Genomic DNA, 24684 nt, shown 5'->3' with positions numbered 1-24684 from the left:
TGTACAGATACTTTTATTTAGTGGGGCAATGCAGTGAATTCATGTTCTTTGATTTAGTAAAGGAACCACAGTGAAAATATATAAGCACAAGCCCACTTGTCACTTGCAAGTATCAAATTAAAAAATAAAACATGTTTTATAGTTAAAGTTAAACCATTCTAAGGTGATGGCAACAGTAATTGTCTTGTTAAGGTTTGGTATAAGGAAACTCAGTAGTTAAATCATATATTATTCTTCCATTAGAACATGTACATGTTATAAGACAAGTAAAAAAATACAATTGGCATGTTAAGGTTTGATACAAGTAAATTCAGTAATAGGCTATATTGTGCTTCTAATAGCTCCAACAATAACTGTTTTGGTGACTCAAACACAGCTTGATAAACAAAACTATATATATGCAAACATACCAAAAAGAAGCCATTAACATTAAATATATTATCATTATATGATAATATATTTCAGTATGTCAGTCTCTGGTAAATGGCACCTTGTACCATTGAATAGCACTGCAAAAGCCAGTTACTGACACTAAATAAAAATATAGAAAAGTCAGCTGTTTAAACCTAGGCCACCTCACATGCTGTTACACATAATTGTATAGGCCTTGGTACTTTAAGTGTATAAAGCATTAAAGCTACTTTCTGTAAAAAAAAAAAAAAATCACACTATATAGCCACAGGTATAGAATTGGTAAGAATAAGGTCACACCAAAATAGAAAAAAGGCTACTATATATAGTTGAAATACATACGAATTCAAATGTTCATCAAATTAAATGAATAGCATTTTTAAAACTTTTAAAAAAATGTTTTCTGTAGCTCACATTTCAGAACTGCCAGTGGTGAATGACACAATGCCCAGTAATGTAACTGGATAAAAAAAAAATCAGTATTCATTACTTACACTGGCAGTATCACAGCTTGACGTATTTACTAGATTTTTTTAATGTGGGTCGTAAAACTGGTTCTTACATTAGAATTTACAGTTTGTGGAGAATATTCTCTGGATAATTTTCTAGCAGATAATATTCTCACCTCACATCAGTAAGCCTCATTCTCCTTGCCTGTTCTACCCCCACTTCTTCCTCTTTCCACTCCAGCTCTTCGCAATAAACTACTACTACTACTACTACTAATAATAATAATAATAATAATAATTTATTATTTATACCCCGCCCATCTGGCTGGGCTTCCCAAGCCACATAGACCAGATTATGCAAAGTTAGTAACTTGCATAATTCTGTGTACAGAATTTGGGTTCCTTTTGGCACTGAGTTCAGTTAGGGGTTCATTTGGTGTGTACCCAGCCCTCAGCAGAATAAGGGGTGATGGGAGAGAAGGCAAAGGGAAGTGCCTGCTCATCCAAAAGAGGGCACTCCTTGTATAGTGGCCTCTGGCTTAAGACCCAGTTTGGGGAACTTGTAACCCTCCAGATGTTATTGGACTCCCATCAGCATGACTCAGCATAGCAAATGATGGTCAGAGATTGGGGAGGGGGTTAAATCCAACAACATCAGCAGATCCACATGTTTCTCACCCCTGCTGAAGATTTTATTTCTTAAACTTAGCCAGCGAGTATTTTTTTTAGGAGTTCCCTCCCCCTTTCTGCAGTTCATTTACCTAACTTACAGTTGTTGTTGTTTTTTTCCACGCTGGGCATGGGAATGGGGCCCAGGTCACAAAGCCTGACCCCAACGTATAACCTTTGTTCCCTAGAATTCTCAGCCTTGGGTCTAAATGCCAGCTTCAGCTTGCCTTTCCTTGAGTCTTTAGTTAATATAGATAGCAAAATGCAGCCTTCCCCGACTCCCATCAGCCCCAGAATGCATGCCGCCATGCTGGCTGGGGCTGCTGGGAGTTGTAGTCCAAAACATCCGGAGGTTGGGGAAGGCTGGCATGATGTGTCCCAACTGCTTCTTCACGCTCATTATATAACTCACCCGGCTGATGAATAAGCAGGGTGAAGTAAGGGTGATGTAAGACCGAAATGTTCACAGGTTGCTAAAAGCCAGGTTTCCCCAGCTCACCAGCACTGCTATAAAGAATGCAGACCAGGTTCCCTATTGCAAGAAGAATGCATTCTTTTCTCTCTGAAACATTTGGAGGCTCCTTTTCCACACTTGCCCTTAATTGGGCCAACGTCATCTCATTCTGTTTCCTTGTTATGGCTCAGCTGAATTTGGAGAGAGGTTTTGAGTGTTTTTTGAAGCACAATGATGATCAGTTTTATGGGTATCCGAGGGATATATCCACCATGTCACTCTGGGTGGAAGCGGTTTAGGTGGCAACATCTCAATTGACAATGTGCAAGGATTTTATTTATTATCTGTTTGTTTTATTACATTTATGTCCCACCTTTTCTCCCAGAAGTTCAAGGTGGTGTCCCCAGTTCTCCCCCTCCTCCTTTAATCCCCACAATAACTCTCTGGGATAGGTTAGGCTTTGAGGCAGTGACTGGCCCATGGTCACCCAGTGAGTGGCGATTTGAACTCTGATCTTTCAGCTACTAGTCCAGCACTTCTAATTGCTACACCACACTTCCTACCTCCCTGTCAGCAAAACTACGTCAGTCACGTCTGCAAACCTATGATGAAGATTGCTGTATGGATAACAGAATTTTATTATGTATTTTTTCTGCTTTTATGATATTCTTCTTGACACAGTGTGATTCAATTTATATTTATTTTGTTGGTTTAGCCACTTCAATCAGCATATGACATCCTGTGTAACTATGATATGGTCAAAACAGCAAATCACTTGCTTCCACATTTCCTTCTCCTTGGAAGTTGAGTTCTAATTATAGAAGTTCTTGAGTTCTAAATATAAATTTATAGCTTGAAAAGGGCAATAATTTGCAGGTCTGCTAAATACATAGCACCTTTAGGAATTCTTCGTGTTTAACTAGTCGGCCTTTTCCTTGGCAGTGGGGAGTGACTTCACATTAATTGGGTTTATTTATAGACTCCTGTGCTTTCCCTAATCATTATATCCTAGCTCAGCTCTTGGCAACTTCAGCCTCTTGCGTAGTTTTGGGCTGACGCTGTCCAAATTGCTCATGTGCCTTTGGTGAGGCTTCCAAGTCTGAAAAGCCTCATGCTGGTGGCAGCTTCCAGATAACAAGTGTTTCTGTATAACAGAGATTTTTGTCTTGAACTAACATTCCTTGTGGGATGTCTTAAAATCGCAAGAGCAGAACAAAAAGTGGTTGCATAGGCCTGGTGTTTAAAAAAAAATACATGCCTTCCAAAAATGCATTTTAACCAGTTAAATATATATTTGATGTTTTTAAAACTGGAATAAAGGAAGTCATATGTGGTCCTTTCTGAGTGGTGCCAGCCAACAAAAGGGAGCCTTTTCACTTGTGCAGCTATTGCTTCAAGCCCCCGCCCCCCCCCCCCGCTACCGCCAGGGGGCTCTCCCAGTCTGTGGGGAAAGGAAGGGACATACCATCTGGGAGGAGCTATAAGCTCAGTATATCTGGGCTAGGTAGACCGTATGATCTGAACTCTCATAACAAATGTAGCCTGAAGCCACTGTCTTGTTATAAAGCACTTTTCACTTGTAGCAGAACACCTAGCAGTGTAGATATCATAGATACTAATTTCTTATATTTGTTTCTTCTTCTGGCAAAGGGCCTACTTGCTCTGTTTTCTCTCTTGCACATTCTGGGCTGGGGCTTGTTTCAACTCCTCTCAAGCATGCTGGAGAAGGGCGTAACTCAGTGGTAGAGCATCTACCTTGAATGCAGAAAGTCCCTGGCATCTCCACGTAGGGCTGCAAGAGGCTCCCTGTCTGTGTAGACAATACTGGTCTAGAAGGGTCAGTGGGTCTGTTTCTATCTAAGGCAGCTTCCTGTGTTCCTGTGCTGCTCACTGCTGCCGCCTTATGCAAGTCACTATACCTGAGCCTAACCTACTTTCTAGGATAGCTGTCAATATAATGCCAAATCCTTTCCCCCACCCCTTTCCCTGGACGAAGAGTGAGATATTAATGTGATAAGTAACAGGACTTTTTCTGCTCCTTTTGCCTTTTGTATCTGGTTCCAAAAACTGAACTTGAGAACAAGTTGATGCCCGGAAATATTGTATTTCGATGTGGCTGTTTCACCATGCAAAGGGTATTGCTTCTTGGTATTGTTCATGCTCGCTGTGATTTCATCTAAATGGATTCCAACCTGGCCCCTGAGGGAATTCTTTCCCTCCCTAACACCAAATAGGAATCCGTGAAATGGAGTTGGCAAGAGCAGGAGGAGGAGGAGTTAAAAGCGTAAATGAACATTTCTCACTCAGTCAGTAGGAAAGCTGCCAACTTATTAAGGTGACTCAGACTAAAGAAAGTTAAAAACAAAACAGCCCACCAGTATTTGCTATTCAATTCGAATTGAATCCAGCAGAGAAGAGATCAAAGGCAATTCTGTTCTGGTCAGATTATGGTTTATTTGAAGATAATCTAAACAAAATCAAAGATTCTACAAAACTGACCAGAAACCCATTTAGACACACACACACACACACACACACACACTTTTTAGGTTAGCAATGGGGGAAATGAGCCAAACAATAAATTGCCACCTGTTCTTATGTATTCCAGAGGGTTAGCCACAATAGCCTGTTGCCATCAAACAACTGTCTCTCTCCCCAAGGAGGGATGGGGAGCCTGCAGCTCTCCAGATGTTGTTGGACTACAGGTTCCATCATCCTTGACCATAGGCCCTGCTGACTGGGGCTGTTGGCATCCTGCAGCATCTGGAGGGCTGCAGGTTCCCCTATCTCTGTGCTGAGGACTAATAATAAATAATAACAATAATAAATTTTATTTATATCCCGCTCTCCCCAGCCGAAGCCGGGCTCAGGGCGGCTAACAACACTAAAATAGTGCAACATTATAAAAACATTATAAAAATTAATTAAAATCAAAATTGATGGCAACCATACTAAAGTTCTGTAAAGATTGCCAAAGGAGGGAGTCAGGCTGCGCCCTGACCAAAGGCCTGGTGGAACAGCTCTGTCTTGCAGGCCCTGCGGAAAGATGTCAAGTCCTGCAGGGCCCTTGTCTCTTGTGACAGAGCGTTCCACCAGGTTGGAGCCGCAGCCGAAAAAGCCCTGGCTCTAGTTGAGGCCAGCCTAACCTCTCTGTGGCCTGGGACCTTCAAGATGTTTTTATTTGAAGACCGTAAGTTCCTCTGTGGGACATACCAGGAGAGGCAGGCCGGTAGGTACGAGGGTCCTAGGCCATATAGGGCTTTGAAGGTTAAAACCAGCACCTTAAACCTGATCCTGTACTCCACCGGGAGCCAGTGCAGCTGGTATAGCACCGGATGAATGTGATCTCGCAGCGAAGACCCCGTAAGGAGTCTCGCCGTGGCATTCTGCACCCGCTGGAGTTTCTGGGTCAGTGTCAAGGGCAGCCCCACGTAGAGCGAGTTACAATAATCCAGTCTGGAGGTGACCGTCGCGTGGATCACAGTGGCTAGGTCAGTGCGAGAGAGGTAAGGAGCCAACTGCTTAGCTTGGCGGAGATGAAAAAATGCCGCCTTTGTTATAGCTGCAGTCTGCGCCTCCATGGAGAGGGAGGTATCGAAGATTACACGCAAACTCTTAACGGACGGTGCTGGCACTAATTGCACCCCTGCAAGAGATGGGAGTTGCCCCTCAATCCCATACCGTCCCATCCCAGCCAGAGGACCTCTGTCTTTGAGAAGGATTTAACTTCAACCGGCTCCCACGTAACCATCCAGCCACAGCTTCCAAGCATCTGATCAGTGTGTCTGGGGCCGAGTCAGGATGGCCATCCATCAACAGATAGAGTTGGGTGTCATCAGCATACTGATGGCAGCCCAGCCCAAAAACTCTGGACAAGCTGGGCAACTAAGTCTATTGTGGTTTAAGCGCTTGCTGTCCGATGCAAGATGTAGTCATCTGAGTGGGTAGATGTATGTGCCGTAAGGGTAGGAGGAAGCAGGAGTGGAGAGAATGTTTTCTGCCAGCAGGCGAAGTAGTAAGAGAGAGAACTTCGCAGAGTATGGATGAAAAACGACAACCACATCAAAAGGCTAATAGACCCAGTCAGTGGGTGTGGCCCACTCCAAGCTGGTGACAAACTATCTGTGCAGGATGAATAAACACCCAGTGAGGGACAATTACTTTCTGTAGTGTTCAAGCCACGCCCAGTTGAGCCGCAGTCTGATAGTGTCAAATTTGCAAATGGATTCCAGCTCAGCCTCTTGACGCTCCCTTCAGAAACATTCCAAGTGTGGCAGCTTTGAAGTTGGTTGCAAAATGTCCAAGAAAATCTAAATGCTTAGTCACATTTGCTGCCTTTGATGGTCCAGTTTTCTTCCTTGCAATGATGCTAAGAAATATCCCTAACCTACCGGAAATATGAGGCTATAGTGAGTAACCGTCTTTTTCTTCATATATTGCACAAGGGTTGCAGCTGACTCTGAATAACTGCTTGAAATCCCATTTGAGCTGTTCAAGGTTCTGAGCCCAAAGAATCCAGGTTTTGGGAAGTATATGCAAATATACTCATTTGCATAAAGCAGCATAATGTGTGTACTGCTGCTCCTTCTCCCTCCCCTCCAAAAAAAAATAATGTTGGTTTCCAGAGCAAGTAGCAGGATGAAAATGCAGCACAATATCTAACTCAAAAATCATGCTAAATAGAATGTATATGAAAACATCATTCTCAATTAAAAGCTTTTAATTATGGCTACACTGTCAGCATAAATCAAAGGATGAAAGTACAACTTGGTGTATTAGCCATGACGCACCCAAACATTGAGCAAGTCTGAGATTAATCTAAAGATTTTACATGATGCCTCTGTATATAGGATAAAATTTAAGAGTTGAATCTACTCAGAGTAGACCCATTGAAACAAATGGGCATGATTAACAGGTTCCTTAATTTCAGTAGACCTACTCAGAGTAGAACTTAGTTGGAGTCTCGTGTTTGCCCTTCTCTTCTTTCCCCATAAGTACTGGTACTGTGAGGTTGGGAATACCCTAAGTGGGGAGAGCACTGCTTTTGCACTCAGGTCCTGCTTTCTGGCTTCCCAATAGGGCATCTGGTTGGCCACCATAATAACAGAATGTTGGACTAGATGGGCCGTTTTCCTGTGTCTCTTCCATCCTCATGATTATCACATGAGCTACAGGCACATAGGCAGAGTTCTCTTACTTGCTGGAGCTCCCCCACTCATTTCATGAGAAGGTCCATACAGCAACACATCTTCCTCTACCACCTGTCATTGCACTATTTCACCAAGCTTTAGATCAGCGATTTCCACCAAGAAGAAGAGTTTGGATTTTATATCCTGCTTTATCACTACCCTAAGGAGTCTCAAAGCGGCTAACATTCTCCTTTCCCTTCCTCCCCCACAACAAACACCCTGTGAGGTGAGTGAGGCTGAGAGACTTCAGAGAAGTGTGACTAGCCCAAGGTCACCCAGCAGCTGCATGTGGAGGAGCAGGGAAGCAAATCCGGTTCACCAGATTACGATTCCATGCTCTTAACCACTACACCACCTCTTACAGTTTCAAGAGGGACACTTTGTGCCATGATTCCAAGATCCATGCAGGGGGTCTGCTTTGGACTCCCATTTTCAGACAGGAGTCCATCATGCTGCACGTGGACAAGCTGTTTTTGAAAGCAAGGAGCATGTCAAAAGCCATTCATAAAGCAGCAGGAAAGAAATAATAGAAAAGGAACCTTTTAGATTGACAGCTCCGATATTGCAATAAGTCAATGTGAAGAATTAAGTTGGAGCTATAATGATAGTAGAATTATTTGCCCTTGTGAGTAAATTAGTTAGGGTTGGCACCCAGTTCAGTTTACCAGTCAAATGTTGTCAGCTGATCAGTGAAACGATGAAACTGTTGATGCTTCTGACTTGGCCAGCAATCTGCTTGGCACAACCACCTTTAAAACCTGGTTCTTTGCTTTATTTCTTTTGGATTCTTTGGGTTCAGTTGTTGTTGGTTTTTAATGTAACTGTAGACAGACCCTGATGTTCCTGAATGAAAGCCAGAGAGAATCGTCCAGCGAATTGTTCACATCTTTAGGAATAGTAATGTGTTTTTGTAATCATCACAAGCATCAAACTTCTGAAACTTGTTCAGGCTGCAGTCCTATATGCACATACCTTGGAATAAGTCACTGAACTTGGTAGGACTTCCTTCTAAGTAGATGTGCAATTTTTGTCATTCAAATAGGCATGTGTTTCTGTTCAGCTTAACCTGCTGTATCTGGTGGCAGTTGAGTAACCACTTCCAGGCCTTTTCATTTCCTCTTTTCAATCCTGGGAAATTTACAGTGATGTCAGAGTGACACCTTTCTTTTTAAAAAATGTATTTTGTTTTTGGGTTTTTTTAAAAAAAAACTTCCTTGCTAGATGGACTTTCAGAGTTGCAATGATGTCACTGATGCTCTTTAATGGCCAGTTGGTCATTGAGTTTTCCTGCTTGATATGATTGGATCATCAGTGAAAAATGCTTGCTTATGTCATGTATAGAAGAAGGGGAAGTCAGGGGGAAAAGTTAACTTTCTCTGAGCAGAAGATAATTCAGGCTGCATAACAAGGTTGCATGATCATTTCTATTAAACATTCCAAGGGATTTTTTTTACCCCCCTCGAATTCAATGCCCTGGCAGAGTTCCACATTTAATCTTCTTGATTTCCTCCTAAAACGAAACAACTTGTCTAAACAAAGCAGAGAATGATTTGTTCGCAGCAAATTTCCACAGCAAGTGGTGTGTTGAATTATGCTGTGATTTCCCTTCTAACGGGAACTTGGTGTGGCTAAACAAATTTCCTAGCAAGCAGGGACCAAGCCCCAAAAACTAGTGCCCAGACTGAGTATTTCTGATGGTTTTTTTCCTGCAATGAACCACCAGCTATTTCAGACTTTACATTTCTGGGTGACGCTCTAGGAAGCTCTGGGCCCCGGGGCAGGTATGCATTGCCTCTTGACTTTTGTTTGAATCATAAGAATCCCTGCAAGAAAAACAACAACACAGAAAGCCCAGTACAAAGAAGCCTGGGTTTCCTCACAATAAGCAAGAGCTAAGGTAGAGGAAGATGGGAAGATACTGTTTAGATTGTTGCTAGGGCCAGGAAGATAAAGAAAAGAAGAAATCAATGGAAGCCACTCGAAAACGACCAATATTCTATAGAAAGCAATTAGGTCCAGATTCAACATTCCCTGACCACTAGTGCAAGAATGAAAATAAAGGTTGCGCAGTATGAAATGCAGCGCAACAGTTGCGCTAGCAGCACCTGGTTGCGCAGCAGGAAGTATCGGGACCCCTGCAGTCCGTTGCGCAACTGGCCACAAGAGCCATTACTAGTTTCTGGCACCTTCTCTTGTTCAAGTCATTCTGCTAGCACAACTGGCAACACTGCTGAGCAACTGCAATTCCAGTCCCCTTCTGTTTTGCAAGCCCTTCTAGGATGCCGCACACATACTTTCAGGCTTTCCTTAGCTTCAGTGAGGGCGGGAATCTTGATATTTGTAACTGGAATCTGGGGATTGCATGATACCGGATTTGAAACTGCACCCTGGGATCTGGACGTGCAGGTGACACAGCATGTGTAGCACCCATGATTGCAAAGATGATACTGGCTAGGGCAGAAAGTCCGAAAATCTGAGCTTGGGATTGTTTAATTGTAGAAGCTATGTGGGGAAGTACCAAACTTCATAGAGTTTAGTATCATTATCTCTTGATTGCCATTTATGCTTACTTCCTCCTCTCCCCATGCCCTCGCCTTGGGTTTCTCAATCTTCAGCAGGCAAAGTCCAAATCCCCTGACCAGGTGACAGAATCATTCCCTTTTAAAAATATATTTATTTATACTTTTCAGATATATACATTTCACTGATTTTATATTCATTTTGATATTTTAAAGCTTGACTTCCTTCTCCCTCTTTCTGCGGTTCCTTAGTTTTTGTATCCATTCTTCCTTTGCTGGGACTTCTTCTTTCCATTTTTGGGCATGTAACATTCTTGCCACTATAGTCATGTACATGAATAAATTTCTATACAATTTAGGTAGCTCTATCCCTATAATTCCCAGAAGAAAGGCTTCTGGTCTTTTTACAAACATTATTTTAAACATCCTTTTCATTACATTGTATATCATTTCCCAGTAAGCCTTAACCTCACTACAAGACCACCACATATGATAAAAAGAATCTTCTTTCTCTTTACATTTCCAACACTTATTTGATTTAGTTTTATACATTTATGCCAGTTTACTTGGTGTTAGATACCATCAATATATCTTTTTCCTATAATTTTCTCTTAAACGATAGCATGCTCAAAAAAAAAAAATTCCTTCCAGTAGCACCTTAAAGACCAACTAAGTTAGTTCTTGGTATGAGCTTTCGTGTGCATGCACACTTCTTCAGATACACTGAAACTTCTGGGTCAACCACTACAATGCTGTTTACATGGGGCTGCCTTTAAAAATTGTTTATTTATATTTATTTTAATATATATGTAGGCTGCCTTTCTGAGTACAACCCATCCATTGTAGCTTGCATTGTTAATCATTGGTACAATTGGTTGTAAATTTGTTTCCAGGCTCAGTTTAAAGAGCTGGTATTAAACTGGTTCTAGACTGTTTATGGCTTTAAAGGCTACCTTAAGGATTGCCTTTGTACATCTGAAGCTGCCCAACCTTTAAACTCCAACTCACCTGAGATCACTTGGTCAGGTACAATAGATGGGCCTTTCTTGGTAATTGCACCCAAACTATGGACTGCAACTCCCAATGGAGATCTTTCAGGATGCCTATTGAGGGTGTTTCTATATCAACAGGCTTTCAGTATTTTAATTACCATACTTTTCTGTGTATAAGACTATGTTTTTTACTCTAAAATAATGTTCAAAATCTGGGCTCGTCTTATACACGGATAGTATCTCCCCCCATTTTCTTAAATCTGAGTCCTCCAAAATAGGGGGCGTCTTATAGATGGAAACACATGGTACTTTTAAGGAATTGATGTTTTTAGTGGGGGTTTAAAATATTGGCTGCTTTTATGTTTTATTGTTTTTACTGTTATATGAATTGCTTTTGGTTTTTAGCAGTGTCTTTGTAACTTTTGTTTGTATTTTTGTAAGCTGATTTGATTTTCAGAAACACAAGTTATAAAATAAGTGCAGTTTGGCCCTTGCATATAGCCATGTTTTACATTTGGTTGCATTCCAAGAACTGGGGGTGGGGACTCAGGTCATTGGATGGCCCAAGAGAGAGCCTTCTCTCCAGCTAATAACATTTTTTATTCATTTTCCAGCCGCCAACCTGAGCCACCAAAGAAGGAGAAAGAGGCAACTACGACCACCCCTTCTCAGTCCAAGAGAGCAGATGAGTGGAAGGACCCTTGGCGCCGATCAAAATCCCCCAAAAAGAAGCATGGGCTGTCTGCTTCACCCAGCCGTGCTCGTAGGCGCCGGAAAACCTCTGCCTCTTCAGCCTCCGGCTCAGGTTCATCAAGGTGTGAATCCGAGATGGGCAGCAACAGATGCCCTTACAATCAGCATCACTCCAGATGGCTCCCAGGACTCAGTCCTAGCTGAAAGAGCAATGCTGCTGGTGGGAGGAGCATGTGAGCCAGAGACAAAAGAGAATAGGCTGTGCGGCCAGGGGATTCTGTTGTGAATAAGCATCCAGCCCTTTCTTGGATGCACTAGGGCAGATTGCCCTGGTGTTAGTCAATGGAAAGAGAGCTTAAATCAATACTGTGACCTGTTGAGACTGAATGGCAGAGAGTGACAGCCTGTGCCCCTGGAAAGGTAGCCTCTAAAGGCAGGCTACAGCAGAGTAGGACCTAGACCTCGTGTGAACCTACTAGAATCTCGGGGGGATTTTGAAATAAGGGAGCTTCTTAAAGCAAGTAGAACTGAAAATAAGAATTCATACAAATAATGTTCCAGTTGCCGAAATGCTGTTCCCTCATATGTACACATACCTTTTATTCCCTTTCAGGTCATCTTCTCGCTCCTCCTCCTATTCTGGATCCGGTTCTTCGCGGTCACGGTCCAGATCTTCCTCATACAGCTCCTACTCTAGTCGCTCTTCTAGGCACAGCTCCTTCTCAGGCAGTCGATCCAGGTACTGTTTCTCCAAACGTGTTAGCTGGCAGGTTCTTGGGCTACCATAGTGAGCCTCCCTGAGTCAAGACAGGTTCTTTTAGGTGAGTCTGGGCAGTACCCTATGGAAAGCTCAGGACAGCCACTTGATGTCAGTTTTAAGGTGCCGCTGGAAATCCTGGAAGTGGAATCCAGGACACGGACTAAGTTCAGAATTCAGGGAGCATAGCTGGTCACCAAGGCACAGCTGCATGATTGCTGCCTATAAGTAGTTTTACTACAATTTATATCCTTTATTTTATTGCCCCTCCTTTTAAAAATTAAAATACCTAAAATGCTCGTCTAGATTGCTATTTTTTTTCAAAATAAATCATACCTTAGTCGTTAATTCATTGCATCTTTGAGAGCACTTTACATATTAATATTGCATTCCATATTTTTCAGGCCCATTTGCCCACTGCTGCTTGCTTATTGCATTTTTTCCTATTGCAAGGAGCATTCTTGCACCTGCAAATAAAATGCTCACCAGTATTCAGCTCTATTCTCCTCTTCACGCAATTTCTCATATCAGCCTAATGGTATCTGGAGGGCACCAGGTTGCAGAAGGCTGACGTGGGATTTCTTGAAATTTGGGCCCCATTTCCATGCTCACAAACTCACAGGTGTGGCCTGCTGACTTATGCAGAATTTACGCACGAGTAAGTGTGTTTACGGTTGTGACCCTGCAATGGCATTTCAAATAGACACAGTCGCCACTGTCACATGCACTGGAAAGAGGCAGTTTCCTAGATGGGCACCCTGCTAAACTACTTTGTGTGTTTGGGTTGGCTGCTGCTACTGAAAAGTTATGAAATGGTGATGAAATATCCAGGTACAACATGTTTACGATCATCTGTTATCAGAAGAGAAAAAGTTGCGTAAACAAATGGTGGCAATCTTGTGACCCGTGGAGATGATTTTCTCTTCCAGATCAGCAGAGGAGTGGGGGGGGGGGGAGAGAGAAAGAGATCTGGATGACTATCCAATAATTCTGTGATTCCTTCAGCCCCTGACCAGTTGGGGAGCTGCTGTTTCTCCACTTTCTGGAGGTTGCCTGCTTGGGAGGGTTCCTTTTCCCAGTCCATGTTCTAGCTTCCTCCCCACCAGGAGATGTGACCATTGGCTTAAAATGATGGAACGGGGCATGGAACCGTTTCTGAGCTACTTGGACCCTAAAGAAAAGAGTTCCATGTGCTGGATCCTGACCAGGGTAGAGCTCAGCCCTTTTCTGGCCCCGTACCGAGATGTGGGTGGAGAAAGGCCCATCCTATGGGGCAGTTCAGCATCCCTCCTTTTCCTGCTCCAAATTCTGCAGATTAGAAGCTAGGCAACTAAATTCTCGTGTCATTTGATCAATTCGAATTCCAGGATATGGGTCCTTTTCCCCAGTGAAGTTGCACTAGGGCAAGAGCCTGGAGGGAATGGGAAGAGGGGCAGTTATGGAATCTGAGGGCTGTTGGGACAAAGAGCCAAGTTGGTGGTGAGGCACCACCCCCAGTTACTGGCAGTCCTGCCAGGTGTGTTGCTTGGCTTCTCATTTCAGGTGGCCTATTTCTGCCACCCACCCATGGGTGCTCTTCTTCAAGGGTGCTCTTCTTTACACAACCAGCCCCACTTCACCAACAGATGTTGGGTGCTGGTTTTTCTCTGCAGTACCTCTGATCTAAGAGTCCTGTGGACACAGATCACTCACAGCCTTGAATGTGGCATGGGCAGCACTTGGTGCACTGAAAAGTCGAAAGCCATCATCTATCCAAAAGACGCTTCCAAAAAGTTTGGATAGTAGAGAGTTTTGTAAAAGAAAAATGGTACCATTTTTGAACTTTCTTCAGAGATTCTTATCAGCCTGCTTTACACAGATAACAGCAGAAGTGTGGCATTGGAGGTGAGGGCTTGCATGAGCTTAGAGCTCTTTTCCCCACAGTGGCAGGTGGGGGACCAGTGTTGTGGTCAACAGATCCTCTAAAAGCCAATTCAGAGTGGAGCCCTGCAGGTGCTGCTTCCAGGGTTAGCAGGCCATTCAAATCTCACCAATTGGCCACCTGTTGTTCAATTGTGCCCATATATTGTAAAATATTCCATGATGCCATCATGCTTGAAGAATTGGCCCCATTGCCTACTTATCACATCCATCTGCCTTTAAAATCGGTCTTTTGCTTTTCAGTAGTTGTTGTTACTTCACTTTGTTACTTTGTTTTATTTTAGTTCAGTCCAAAAAAACCCCCCAAAAATGTAGACTGATCCTCATGTTTCACGATAAAAACCAAATGGAAGAATATTCAGTGAATTGTTTGCATCTAGAAGGAACTTAGCATGGACTTTTATAATGGACTTAACTGTCAGAGGTCCTTTACCTTTTTTAGAGGCACCCCCAATTCAATGAGGCTTCTGCTGTATTTAAAGGGTGTATCTAGACTTTCCCCTCATTCTCATTCTCTCTCTCTCTCTCTCTCTCTCTCTCTGTTGTCTGACTTTTCAGATCACGGTCCTTCTCATCTTCCCCATCTCCTTCTCCAACGCCATCTCCACACAAACCTCTTCCCAAAGCTAAAGGAGAGCCTGCAGCACCTGCTGGAAAGGGGTAAGATGCTGTGTCCGCTCTGGGCAAAGTGACATTGGGACATTCCCTTTTGAGGTTCTATAACAGTATAAAGGTGCAGGGGCACTTTGCATTTGTCACATTTAGAACTAGACCAGCAAGGTACTTTCCACCAGATCAGGTTTGTAAAGTGTGGTCCTGTGGTATTGTGGCACCCAGGCGTGAAATAAAGCAAACACAACAGTTGTCTGTACTTAAATATTGATTTTTAAATGGACGTCATCTCCCTTTTCCACGAACATGTGACACATGCTTCACATACAATTAAAGAGATGACACAGTTGTGCTGAGGGATGTCTACCTACTTGTAGCAATGTTGGTTCTGCGAGGCCTGCAGCTTATCTCTTGATACACTGTCATTCACTGATTGGATGAATGATAAAGCAATAAAATGTGTTTATTTAAACATACACTCTTTGGGTTAGTCATCATAGGGCAGTAGGCAGACTTCAGGCTTATGGGATCTCCTTTTTTTTTTACTTTTTTTTTTTTTTTTACTAAAACCCCAGGATCCAACAACTGGAGCCTAGTGAGTGGGGGGGAGGGCTACATTTCAAATCAAACTGTTCTAAGCCCAGACCTTTGTTTCGAATACCAGAACTGAACAGAGCTCACAGTCCTTCCACTCAAAAAGTCCATGCCTGATTTCCTCCCCCCACCGAGCCCCCTAACAGTATAATTTGCAGTGGGGTGGAACTGGGGAAGAGAAAGTCACCCCATTTGGCCATGAAGATGAGCTTGAAAACATGAGGCAGATTTGATGAAATGTCCAGGGACCCCAAAATAGACTGAACAGGACTCACTGTGGTCCCAGGAGCTGCACTTTGGAGCTCTGTGCAAAAGTTTCTTCCAATACGAAATGCAAAATAAATATATGCACGGTCACCTAAATGACTCTGAAAACCCTGTTGCTGTACTGTCCATATTCGTTTCATTAAAAGTTTTGTCTCCCAGAATATTCCTCCTTTTGCAATTCATGTGAATTAAGGAGAGTTGGGAGAGCAACTTCCCCAGAGCCTTACTGTGAGCTCAATTCCATCATGTCCAGTCAGAAGAATTTGAGGGAGGAGGGCTAGGAAAGGCCTGTGACAACTCTGGAGAGCCATTGCCAGTAGAGTAGGCAATACTGGGCTTAAATGAACAGCAGCTTGTCTCTTTGAAAGACAGCTGAGCTTTGTATGTTCAACCTGGGCATCTGGTGTCCAACCCCAAGACGCTCTTTCACCATCCTGTCTCCCAGAATGTGCCAGATGGCTTTAGCATGGTCGCTAAGATTTGAGGCCAGACTTGAGTCCAGTTTAAAAAATCTAGCACCCACTCTCTTCCAGCTGGTCTCCCTGCTCCTGTTATCTTACCCATTTTACTTTTGCAGTGACAAGCCTGTGAAAAAACTACCTGCCCCTCCAGCACCTCCACCAGTCGCTAAAACTGCCCCAGCTGCCCCGGAGCCACCCAAGCCAGGAAACAGTAGAGAGGCGAGGCGGAAGGAGCGCCAAATGAGGATGCCACCCCGGAGGTAGGAGGAACAGGGGAGCTTCCTAGAACAATCTCCTAATAGGCAAGTCGAAGCATGAGCTGCTTTCTTGGGAACCTGGGGAGGCACAGCGGCCCAAGTCATTGCTTCATGCCGAGGGGCTTCCCAAGACATAGCTGTTTACTTGAAATGTCACTTAAGGCACCAGCGGCTACCACTTCGTTTGCCCAAAGGGCCACATTCACCCTTGACCAATCCTCAGGGGCCACATTCGAGGAGCAGCTGTGTCCATAAGTGGATGCGTCAACTCCACATTTCACAAACACATGCCCTGCTTCTCTGTGCAGATCAATTCAGGCAGGAGAAATTATCAACTCCTCTCCCTTCATCATATGATTGATCTGCTTACCAGGGAAGGGATTTCTGAGCATCTTGGGAAATTGGCTGTGGCAAAGCGGGGTTCTCCAAAGTGAAATTAGCGTGCAATTCAAATGTGTAGAATTTCTGAAACTGGCACAATATAAATGGGCCACATCCCAAAGGATCTAATTCCATGCAGGCAAAAGAAACCGCTTGTTTCCTATGTTCTCTTGGGGCTCTTTTGACCCTGCTTTCTTCATTGGCTGTGGGAGCTGCATCCGGAAGACAGAAGAGAGAAACTTCCCTGCCCTTCATGGCTTCCTTAGCATTCCTCATTAGAATCATGACCACGGGTTTTTAGAGTTCTGTGACTGAAAGCCAGGTGAGAAATAGGTCCATGCCAGGAAGTATCTGTGGGGAATCCCTTCTCTTCTCCCCTGTGATGACTTTGGGGAGGAAGGAAGGGCACAGCCTCCCTTTGCCCCACAAGAGGACTGGTTTCCTGCAACTGGTAATTAGCGGCCTGCTGCCTCTGATTGTGGAGGTACAGCCATTGTAGCTATTAGCCATTGATCATCCGCGATTTTGTCTAATCCTCTTTTAAAACCAGTTGGTGGTACCCCAGTGGGAGTCCCATAAACGCAATAGTCCTCTCCTGTTTGGAATCCCAAGCAACTGATTCCAAACACATCAAAGAGTGTAATGTATTGCTCAGCCAACTCAATTATTTCTCCCACCACCCAAACTATCCCTAGTTAGGGCTTGGGCCCGTACTCCATGGGGATGGTCCCTTGTGGCAGAAGTCAGCTCACATGCAGTACCCATTGCCATAGAATAGATTCCACTGCCCCACAGCAAGGATTTTCAAGCAGAGTTACTCCATTACGATCCCTACTTGCAAGAATCCACTTTAGCCCTCTCCCTCCTGCTATTAGGTGCTCAGCACATCCACATGGAAGCGAGCTATTATTTTATAAGTCACTTGGAGGTGCCTTACATAGCAAGCCACTGATAGGTTGTATTATTAATATTAATTATTGTTTAGAATTTATTCTGCTGATATTGTTGGTTTTCACCCGTCCTAAGTAAGGGTTTGTGGGTGGCTGTGTATTCCTGAGTGCCCCTGTATGGCAAGCATCAAGGTTTCCCTAGAATGACCAGCAAAAGTGTCTTGCACTGATGTCCACCTGGTATGTAACAGGGAGCTTGAACTTGTTTCTTGTTGCAGGCGGGCCATCAGCTGCAGCATGAGTGGCAGCGGCAGCAGCTATAGTGGGTCCAGCTCCCGTTCAAGGTCCATCTCCCGATCCCTCTCTCGATCTCATTCTCGGTCCTCCTCAGCTTCCATCTCCCCATCACCGTCTGGGTCCAGAAAGTCCAGGTGAGATATTTCCTTCTGTTTCTGGGCTGGAAGAGTAAAACATGTGGCTACTTATGCAGAATGAGGCATCTTTCTCCTAAAGCAGGATTTGTTTGAAGGAAGCATCCTGCCAACCTTCATGGCTACTTGAGTAAAAACTGGGAAATGCCCAGAAATCAGCTTTTCTTATAAAGACCGTAGAATTGCCATGCTGGGTTGAAGCATCTGCCTCTGCAGCATATCCTGTGACTTTGCCCAGCCAGAATCGTCAGGATGGTTCAGAAGCAGAGCATGCTAGGTACAATCTTCTCCTTGTGGTTAACCCCAACTGTGCCCTCTGAAAATGTTTCTACCTTCATGCCTTGTGGCAAGAAGCATCAAGCATGTGTCATCAGCTGATTTGACTTTGCATTTAATTCATTACGGTGCCTTGCAGTTCTTTCCTTATATTAATTTAGCTGTTGCAGGAAGACATCCTTAAATCTATTTCCAAGAAGGAATTGAAATTGTGAGGGTAGGGAGGAGATTGTAGAGAAAACATTCATGACATGAACAGTCTGTTTTGCATAATGTTATGTTTTCCTGGGGCTCCCTGCATCAGATTCTAGCTTCCGCATCAATGAATACAAAAGGTTCCCAGCTGAGCTGGTGTCCCAATGACATCTGGAGGGCACCAAGTTAGGAAAGGCTGTGCTGCAGCAGCACAGTTGGCCACCGTTTTGCTGCGGACAAGTGCTCATGAGCATCTTGACTGATTGTGAAAGTTCTCTTGATATCGCAGCAATTCAGCCAGTGGAGGGGGGTGGGGAGGAACAACTTGTATCCAGATGGACAACAGGCAGAAACCATTTTCAGTCTAGTACTAAATTGACCTGGTGCCCTCCAGATGTTTTGGGACTCCTGGAGGGCACCAGCTTATTTATTTATTGGCGTTTTCATCCCACCTTTCTCTCCAAGGAGCCCAAGGTAGTGCACATGGTTTTCTCCCCCTCTAAATGAAGGGGATATGACTGTGAGGTAGGTATGACTGACAGGCAGCGACAGGTCCAAGGTCACCCAGTGAGCTTCATGATTGGGGTGGTGGGAATTGAACCCTGGTCTCTAACCAGTGCACCACACAGGCAAGGCTGTATTACATAAGCAAAACTATTCTCCACTGGGGTGCTGTTTCAACCTGTTCTTCTGGATCTAACTTGTATCTTTGTCCTCCTTGCACCCAATCCAGGTCCCTGAGTGTAAGTAGCGTCTCGTCCGTTTCCAGTGCCTCCTCCAGTAGCAGCTCTGTGCGGAGTGCTGACTCAGAAGACATGTATGCCGACCTAGCCAGCCCGATTTCTTCGGCTAGCTCCAGATCCCTAACCCCAGCGCAGCCGAAGAAGGAGAGAGGTAGGCCACTCTGCCTCCAGAATATGATTTGCTTGTGTTTCTTCAAGCACCTCCTGTGGCACTGCCAGTCTCCATTCCCCTCTGCTGCTCACTTCCCCTCCCCCCCCCCCCCACGGACTTCCCTGTTTTTGCTGCCCTTGTTTGCAGACTGCTTTGGAATGTTCTTCACTAGCAGACGGAAAGACGTGTGAAATCTTCATGAACACAGTTCACTAGCACTATTTATTCTGGATGCAGAATGCAGATTATTTTGGCGAAGGGTCCTTCTGCTGTGCTCATCATATCTGTTCTCGATAATGGCACATGAATAACACAAGTTTAGACCATTCGTGTGGTCTGTTTTTTCTAAAGACAAAATTCTGCCATGTTTTAGCAGTGGAAATACACTGCAAATTCATTGGCAACAGCAGGGAAAGCCAATTTCCCAGACTCCACCAGTGTAACATCAGCCGGCAAGGGAAGCCCAGAGAAGAGCCTCACCAATTATTATTATTTTTTTAAAAAAATAATTTTTATTAAGATTTTCCAAATTAAAACAAATTAAATCCAATTTATACACTTCTTCCAATAACCAGGACTTCCCCCTCCCCCCCCTCTTGTGTTCCAAATCTTCTAAATAAACAATTAAATTCAACAAGTTCTTATCCCCAAATTACACTCATCGTCAATAACCCAATTTTTTCAAATTCCCATCCCCTAAGATCTGTCTTCCCTTCCACGAGTTCCCCCCTTTCAGATATAGTGCAGATGAAAAGAAAATACAAAAAAAAAAGAAAAAATAATTTTACAGCCTTTGGATTCCAAATTTCCCTCCCCTCTTTCCCTGTTGCGTTCCTTATATCCCTCCAATTCTAATATCTTCCTGGTGTTCCCACATTTCACTAAACCCATATCTCTCTGATTCTTTACCAGTCATTTTTAATCACAAGTGTCCAATCTTAGAAGGAGTCTATCTCAAAAAGGGGCTCATTTCTTCTATCCAGATTTTTGTATCCAGGAGTAAAAACTCCAATTTTATTTCCATAAGCTTGTCAAATCTGGATATCCCAAATGTCCCCACTTCCAGTTCTGTCCAGTTCTTGTTGTTTCCTTATTCTTGTCGGTCACTCTCCTCCTTTTTGTTTCCCTGTTCTCCCGCAGAAAGGTTCTTTTTCCAAAAGCTTCTAATTCCTCTGCAGAGGCTTGTTATTCAGGAGCAAAACATTACGTCATGTCCCTTTCATTTTCCAACAGATAAATCCATTGTTTCTTGTAGTATGTAGACCTCTGTAGACAAAATAATGTTCCATTTCTGCAGTTTCCCAGGAGGTTGAAAGTTCTGTTCAACTGTTCAAGTTTCCTAGCAAAAACACATGCAATATCCCTCAGCTCCTCTAGATGGATTACAGTAACTGAGTTCCCTTCCAGATCACATCCACCAGTCCAAATAGCTTGTTAATCCTTATTTGAAACAATTTGTATCCAATTTATATCCAAATGTAACTGGCAAAGTCCTCAAAACACCGTCTCTATTTTGTTCTTCCGTTTTGACAGCTCTTTGACAGCTGTCAAAACCTCCATTACTCTTCTCCAGGTATTCTCGCAGATCGCTCCAGGGATTCCGGGGGGGGGGTTGCTTTTTAATGCAAATTCTCCTTTTCTCCTCCAGCTCAAACTTATAATTTTCCCTCGCGAAGTTGTTAGTTCATCAAAATAAGGTTACACTCGATCTTAGTTGTCAAGTCCTTTGTTTTGTCTTTTCTACAATAAAGGGGGGGCTGACTTCCTTTTTCCACCTCCCCCGTTCGCATCAAATTTTAAAAATTTATCCCTCTTTTTAATCCATAGTCCAATTACTCACGGGTTTTTCTTTTGGATCCAAATTTTCAATAGAAGAAGCTAGCGCTCTCCACCGAATGGCATGCGGCTTCGCTCGGCAGGGGAAGCGGCGGACTCAAAGCACCACCCCCCCCCAGGCGCCCGTTCCTTAGCCTTTAAAAAGGCTCTTTCGCGGGCCGGGGAGGGGCGCAAAGGTGCCAGCCGAGTCACCATGTCCATGGGGCTCCGTGCCCATGGCTTTTGAGGGTCCCCGCGTCGCCGGCGCGGTAGAACCCAACCCCTGCCGAGCCGGCTCCCTCCGGAGCACGGAGGGAGCCCGCCATTCGGCGATGGCGCCAACCCGGAAGTCCTCACCAATTATTTTTAAAGTGCTGGTGGGTTGATATTAGAGCAGGCCATCCTTGAGCAGCTTTTGTCCCAAACCATAAACAGCCATAAAAGTTATTGCCAGCACCTTTCTTGGTGCATGCACTAGAGAAATGTCACCCATGTGGTTGCTACATTTTGAGCCGACCAAAGTTTCTTCAAGTAGAATCTCGCAAGCCACATATTCAAGTCTGGATGTTACTAAGGCATGGGTAACAGTATCCGAACTACTTCTGTGTAGGAAGGGGCAGAGCTCTAGGACATTAACATATTTTTGGATTGGATTGCATGTATTTTAATATTTTTTAAACTTCACTATATAACCATCTCAAAGGTCTTAATCTGAGCCTTGCGGCTTTTATTCCAAATGTGGTTGGGGCTGATGGGAGTTGTAGTTCAAAGCATTTGGAGAGCACTAGGTTGGGGAGGGCTGGTTTAGGTTGAGTCGCCCCTTAAAAGGACCTCAGGTGGCAGGTAATAGGAGAGCCCTGCCACCTTTTCTGCTGGAAGCCTTGAAGAGCTGCTGCTAGTCAGAAAAGACAGCACTTCCACTGCTGCAGCTCAGAGGCAGAGCTCAGTGCTTTACATGCAAAAGGTCCTGGGTTTAATCCCTGGCATCTTTATGAAGGGCATGGAGAGACCCTTCTTCTTTTTCTTATCTTTTTTATTAGTTTTACAAATTGTTACAAATCAGACCTAATTACTTTAATACAATTTCATAAAATCAGGTTTCCCGCTCCTGTTGAAAACATGTGCCCATCATTTCCTCTTGTGGCCACTTCATATCTTCTTTTATATCCATTTAAACCTTCACATGATGTTAGTCCATTCTCGCAGCTGACCATAATTCTTTCCTTACATACAGCACCACTGTTAATTCTCATAAATATTAAATCCGTTTCACATGTGTAGTCCTTCATAAATGGTGTTCTCAGGTCTGGTGTGTTGGGAGAGTTAATTGCTATCTTCCTTTGTTCAGTTCTCTTCCTTTGCTTAGTTCCCTGCAGTGTTTACAAGGTAATTTCACATTCCGTTCCCTTCCTTCCTCTGTTCGCCAACTTGTGTACAGGCTGCGGCTATAAATAACTCCCAGATTAGATGTCCAATCTCCACCATTAAAATTCCACTCTGGGGTTCTTCCTCAGCACAGCTAAGTTTTTTCTCAAATACAGCTGCTTCTTGCCAGATTTAATGAGCAGCCATTCATTTTCTTACTCTGCATTGCTCCCTCACACTCCTGGTCCAGTCCTTTATTATGAATAATGAGGACTAGAATTGTGCTATATTTTTAGAGGAAGGGTCATAGCTCAGCAGTGGAACATCTGTGTTGCATGCAGGAGGTCCCAAGTTGAATCCCTGACAGCATCTTCAGGTACGACTGGGAGAGACCTCCTGCCTGACATGCTGAAAAGCCACTGCCGGTCAGTTTAGACCAGTAGTCTTCTACCTTTTCAGACCCAGGACCCACTTTTAACTCAAACACACATTTGGGGACCCATTCCTTAATCTTTCACCATATATTTGCATGATGGTAGTGCTTCTGTTGCAACCCACCTTGGATCAGGCCATAACCCACTAGGGAGCCCTTACCCACCAGTTTGAAGACTGGTGGTTTAAACAGTACTGGACCAGGTAGACCAATGGAACTCTGTATAAGGCAATTTCCTCTGTGAAATGCTCCATAGCTTATATAACGTTGCTTGTTTTCAGCACAGATTATCCACAGTTGCTGTCATGTTGACTGTCCCCTGGCCTTGCTTACAGAATCCTGGGGAGGGGAGGAGCACTTTCTTTGATCACCAAAGCATGTTCTGCTCCTAGCAGGAAAGCCCAAAAAAGAAGGTGGCGGCAACATCAAGGAGGAGAAACGGAAACGGGAAGCCCCAGCGCAGCCCCCTAAGCCAGCCAAGGCCGTGCAGGGGGGTAAAACTCAGCAGCCGCCCCCACCTCAGCAGCCCGCACCGCCCCAGCCGCAGCCAGCCGGCTTCAGCGCCCACAAAGAAATCAAACTAACACTGTTGAACAAGGTGAGGTTTTTTGGGGGGCGCAGACTGAGAGGGTCTCCTTAAATATTTTAAGCCGTCCCTCAACTTCCTTGCATGCAGTTGGAGGGGAGGGGACTTCCCACTTCTCTCTGGGGCATTGAGAATATTGAATAATATGCACAGGGGCCCAAGAAGGCTTCCTCTCACTTGGGGTCCACCCAGCAGCTGCCTTTAGGTGTGACGACAAGGCGTCCTCAAAGCACATGAGGGTCCTGCTTTGAGGGTGAGGTGTAAAGGGCTGGCTCAGAAAGCGGACAGGATCTGATCCACCACAGGCAGAACTTACTTCTTTGCAAAAAATATGTCTATACTGCTACATATAGGCAATAAAAAATGTACAAATTTAAAGAGATCCACTATTAGAGAAAGATAGTTAATTGCATGCATAAGTTGGCAGCACATAAAAAGATTTCAGTAGCTGCTTAAGGAATAAAGCAGAAGGTGCCTGCTGAATTCTGAATGGTGAAGAGAGGAACTTTTCTGCCTCTCTCATATTATATGACACCCAAGATCAGCCAGTTAAATTTGAGGTATAGGGGATCCAGATAGCAACTGTTTCACCAAATGCACGTTTCCACTTCTTTGGAGTTGGTCATCCAATTTGACTGATCAATGTCATATGGGAGCTCTTATCAGCGACTTCTTATTGGGGAAGGGGGACAGCAGGCAAATCACACTTGCGGGCTTCTTGGAGGCATCTGTTTGTCTGTTGTGTGGAACACAAACACTGGGTTGGACGACTTTCTGGTCTGATCCAGTAAGAGGCTGCTCTTGTGTCCCTGCAATCCTGCAGGGGCCTCTCTTGCATAAACAGCACTGAAGATGCACCCACCATGCAGCCCTGCTGGTTAACTTGTTATGAGCAAACTGCCTGTCGTTAGGACAGGTCAGATATGTGTGATGGGAAGGTCAGCGGCACAGTGGTACATTGCAGAAACATCTGGAAGGTGCATTGGGTGTTCTTGTGTTTACAGCATGCATGACACCTTCCCCCAGGGGCCACTGCCAAGTCACACCACCCAGAAGCTCTCATCACTTTTGTCCCTGGGCATACCGGTAGTTGAGGCATTTCTCTGTTAGTCACACTAGAGTGGGACAGAACAGTAGTAAGCAGCTTTTAGGTTTACACAAGAAAGCAGAGCAC

The 24684-nt window shown here is 44.2% G+C and overlaps 1 protein-coding gene across 2 annotated transcripts in view; it reads left to right on the top strand.

Annotated features, from left to right (window-relative positions):
• ZC3H18 (zinc finger CCCH-type containing 18) overlaps positions 1-24684 on the top strand; it is a 55716-nt gene that overhangs the window by 26192 nt on the left and 4840 nt on the right. Inside the window, exons 10-16 of one of the 2 annotated variants that reach the window (XM_083754517.1) lie at positions 11298-11498; positions 11990-12115; positions 14612-14713; positions 16104-16247; positions 17794-17946; positions 19151-19311; positions 23320-23522. In XM_083754517.1, coding sequence (XP_083610643.1) covers positions 11298-11498; positions 11990-12115; positions 14612-14713; positions 16104-16247; positions 17794-17946; positions 19151-19311; positions 23320-23522 — 1090 coding nt within the window. Of the gene's footprint in view, positions 1-11297; positions 11499-11989; positions 12116-14611; positions 14714-16103; positions 16248-17793; positions 17947-19150; positions 19312-23316; positions 23523-24684 lie in introns of both variants that reach the window. The other variant, XM_083754516.1, reaches the window with a different exon arrangement.

The sequence above is a fragment of the Podarcis gaigeae genome, assembly GCF_964106915.1.
Source record: "Podarcis gaigeae genome assembly, chromosome: 8".
In the NCBI taxonomy this organism is placed as follows: domain Eukaryota; kingdom Metazoa; phylum Chordata; class Lepidosauria; order Squamata; family Lacertidae; genus Podarcis; species Podarcis gaigeae.
The sequence above is the reverse complement of the archived record's forward strand: the minus strand, read 5'-3'. Positions and strand labels throughout refer to the sequence as shown.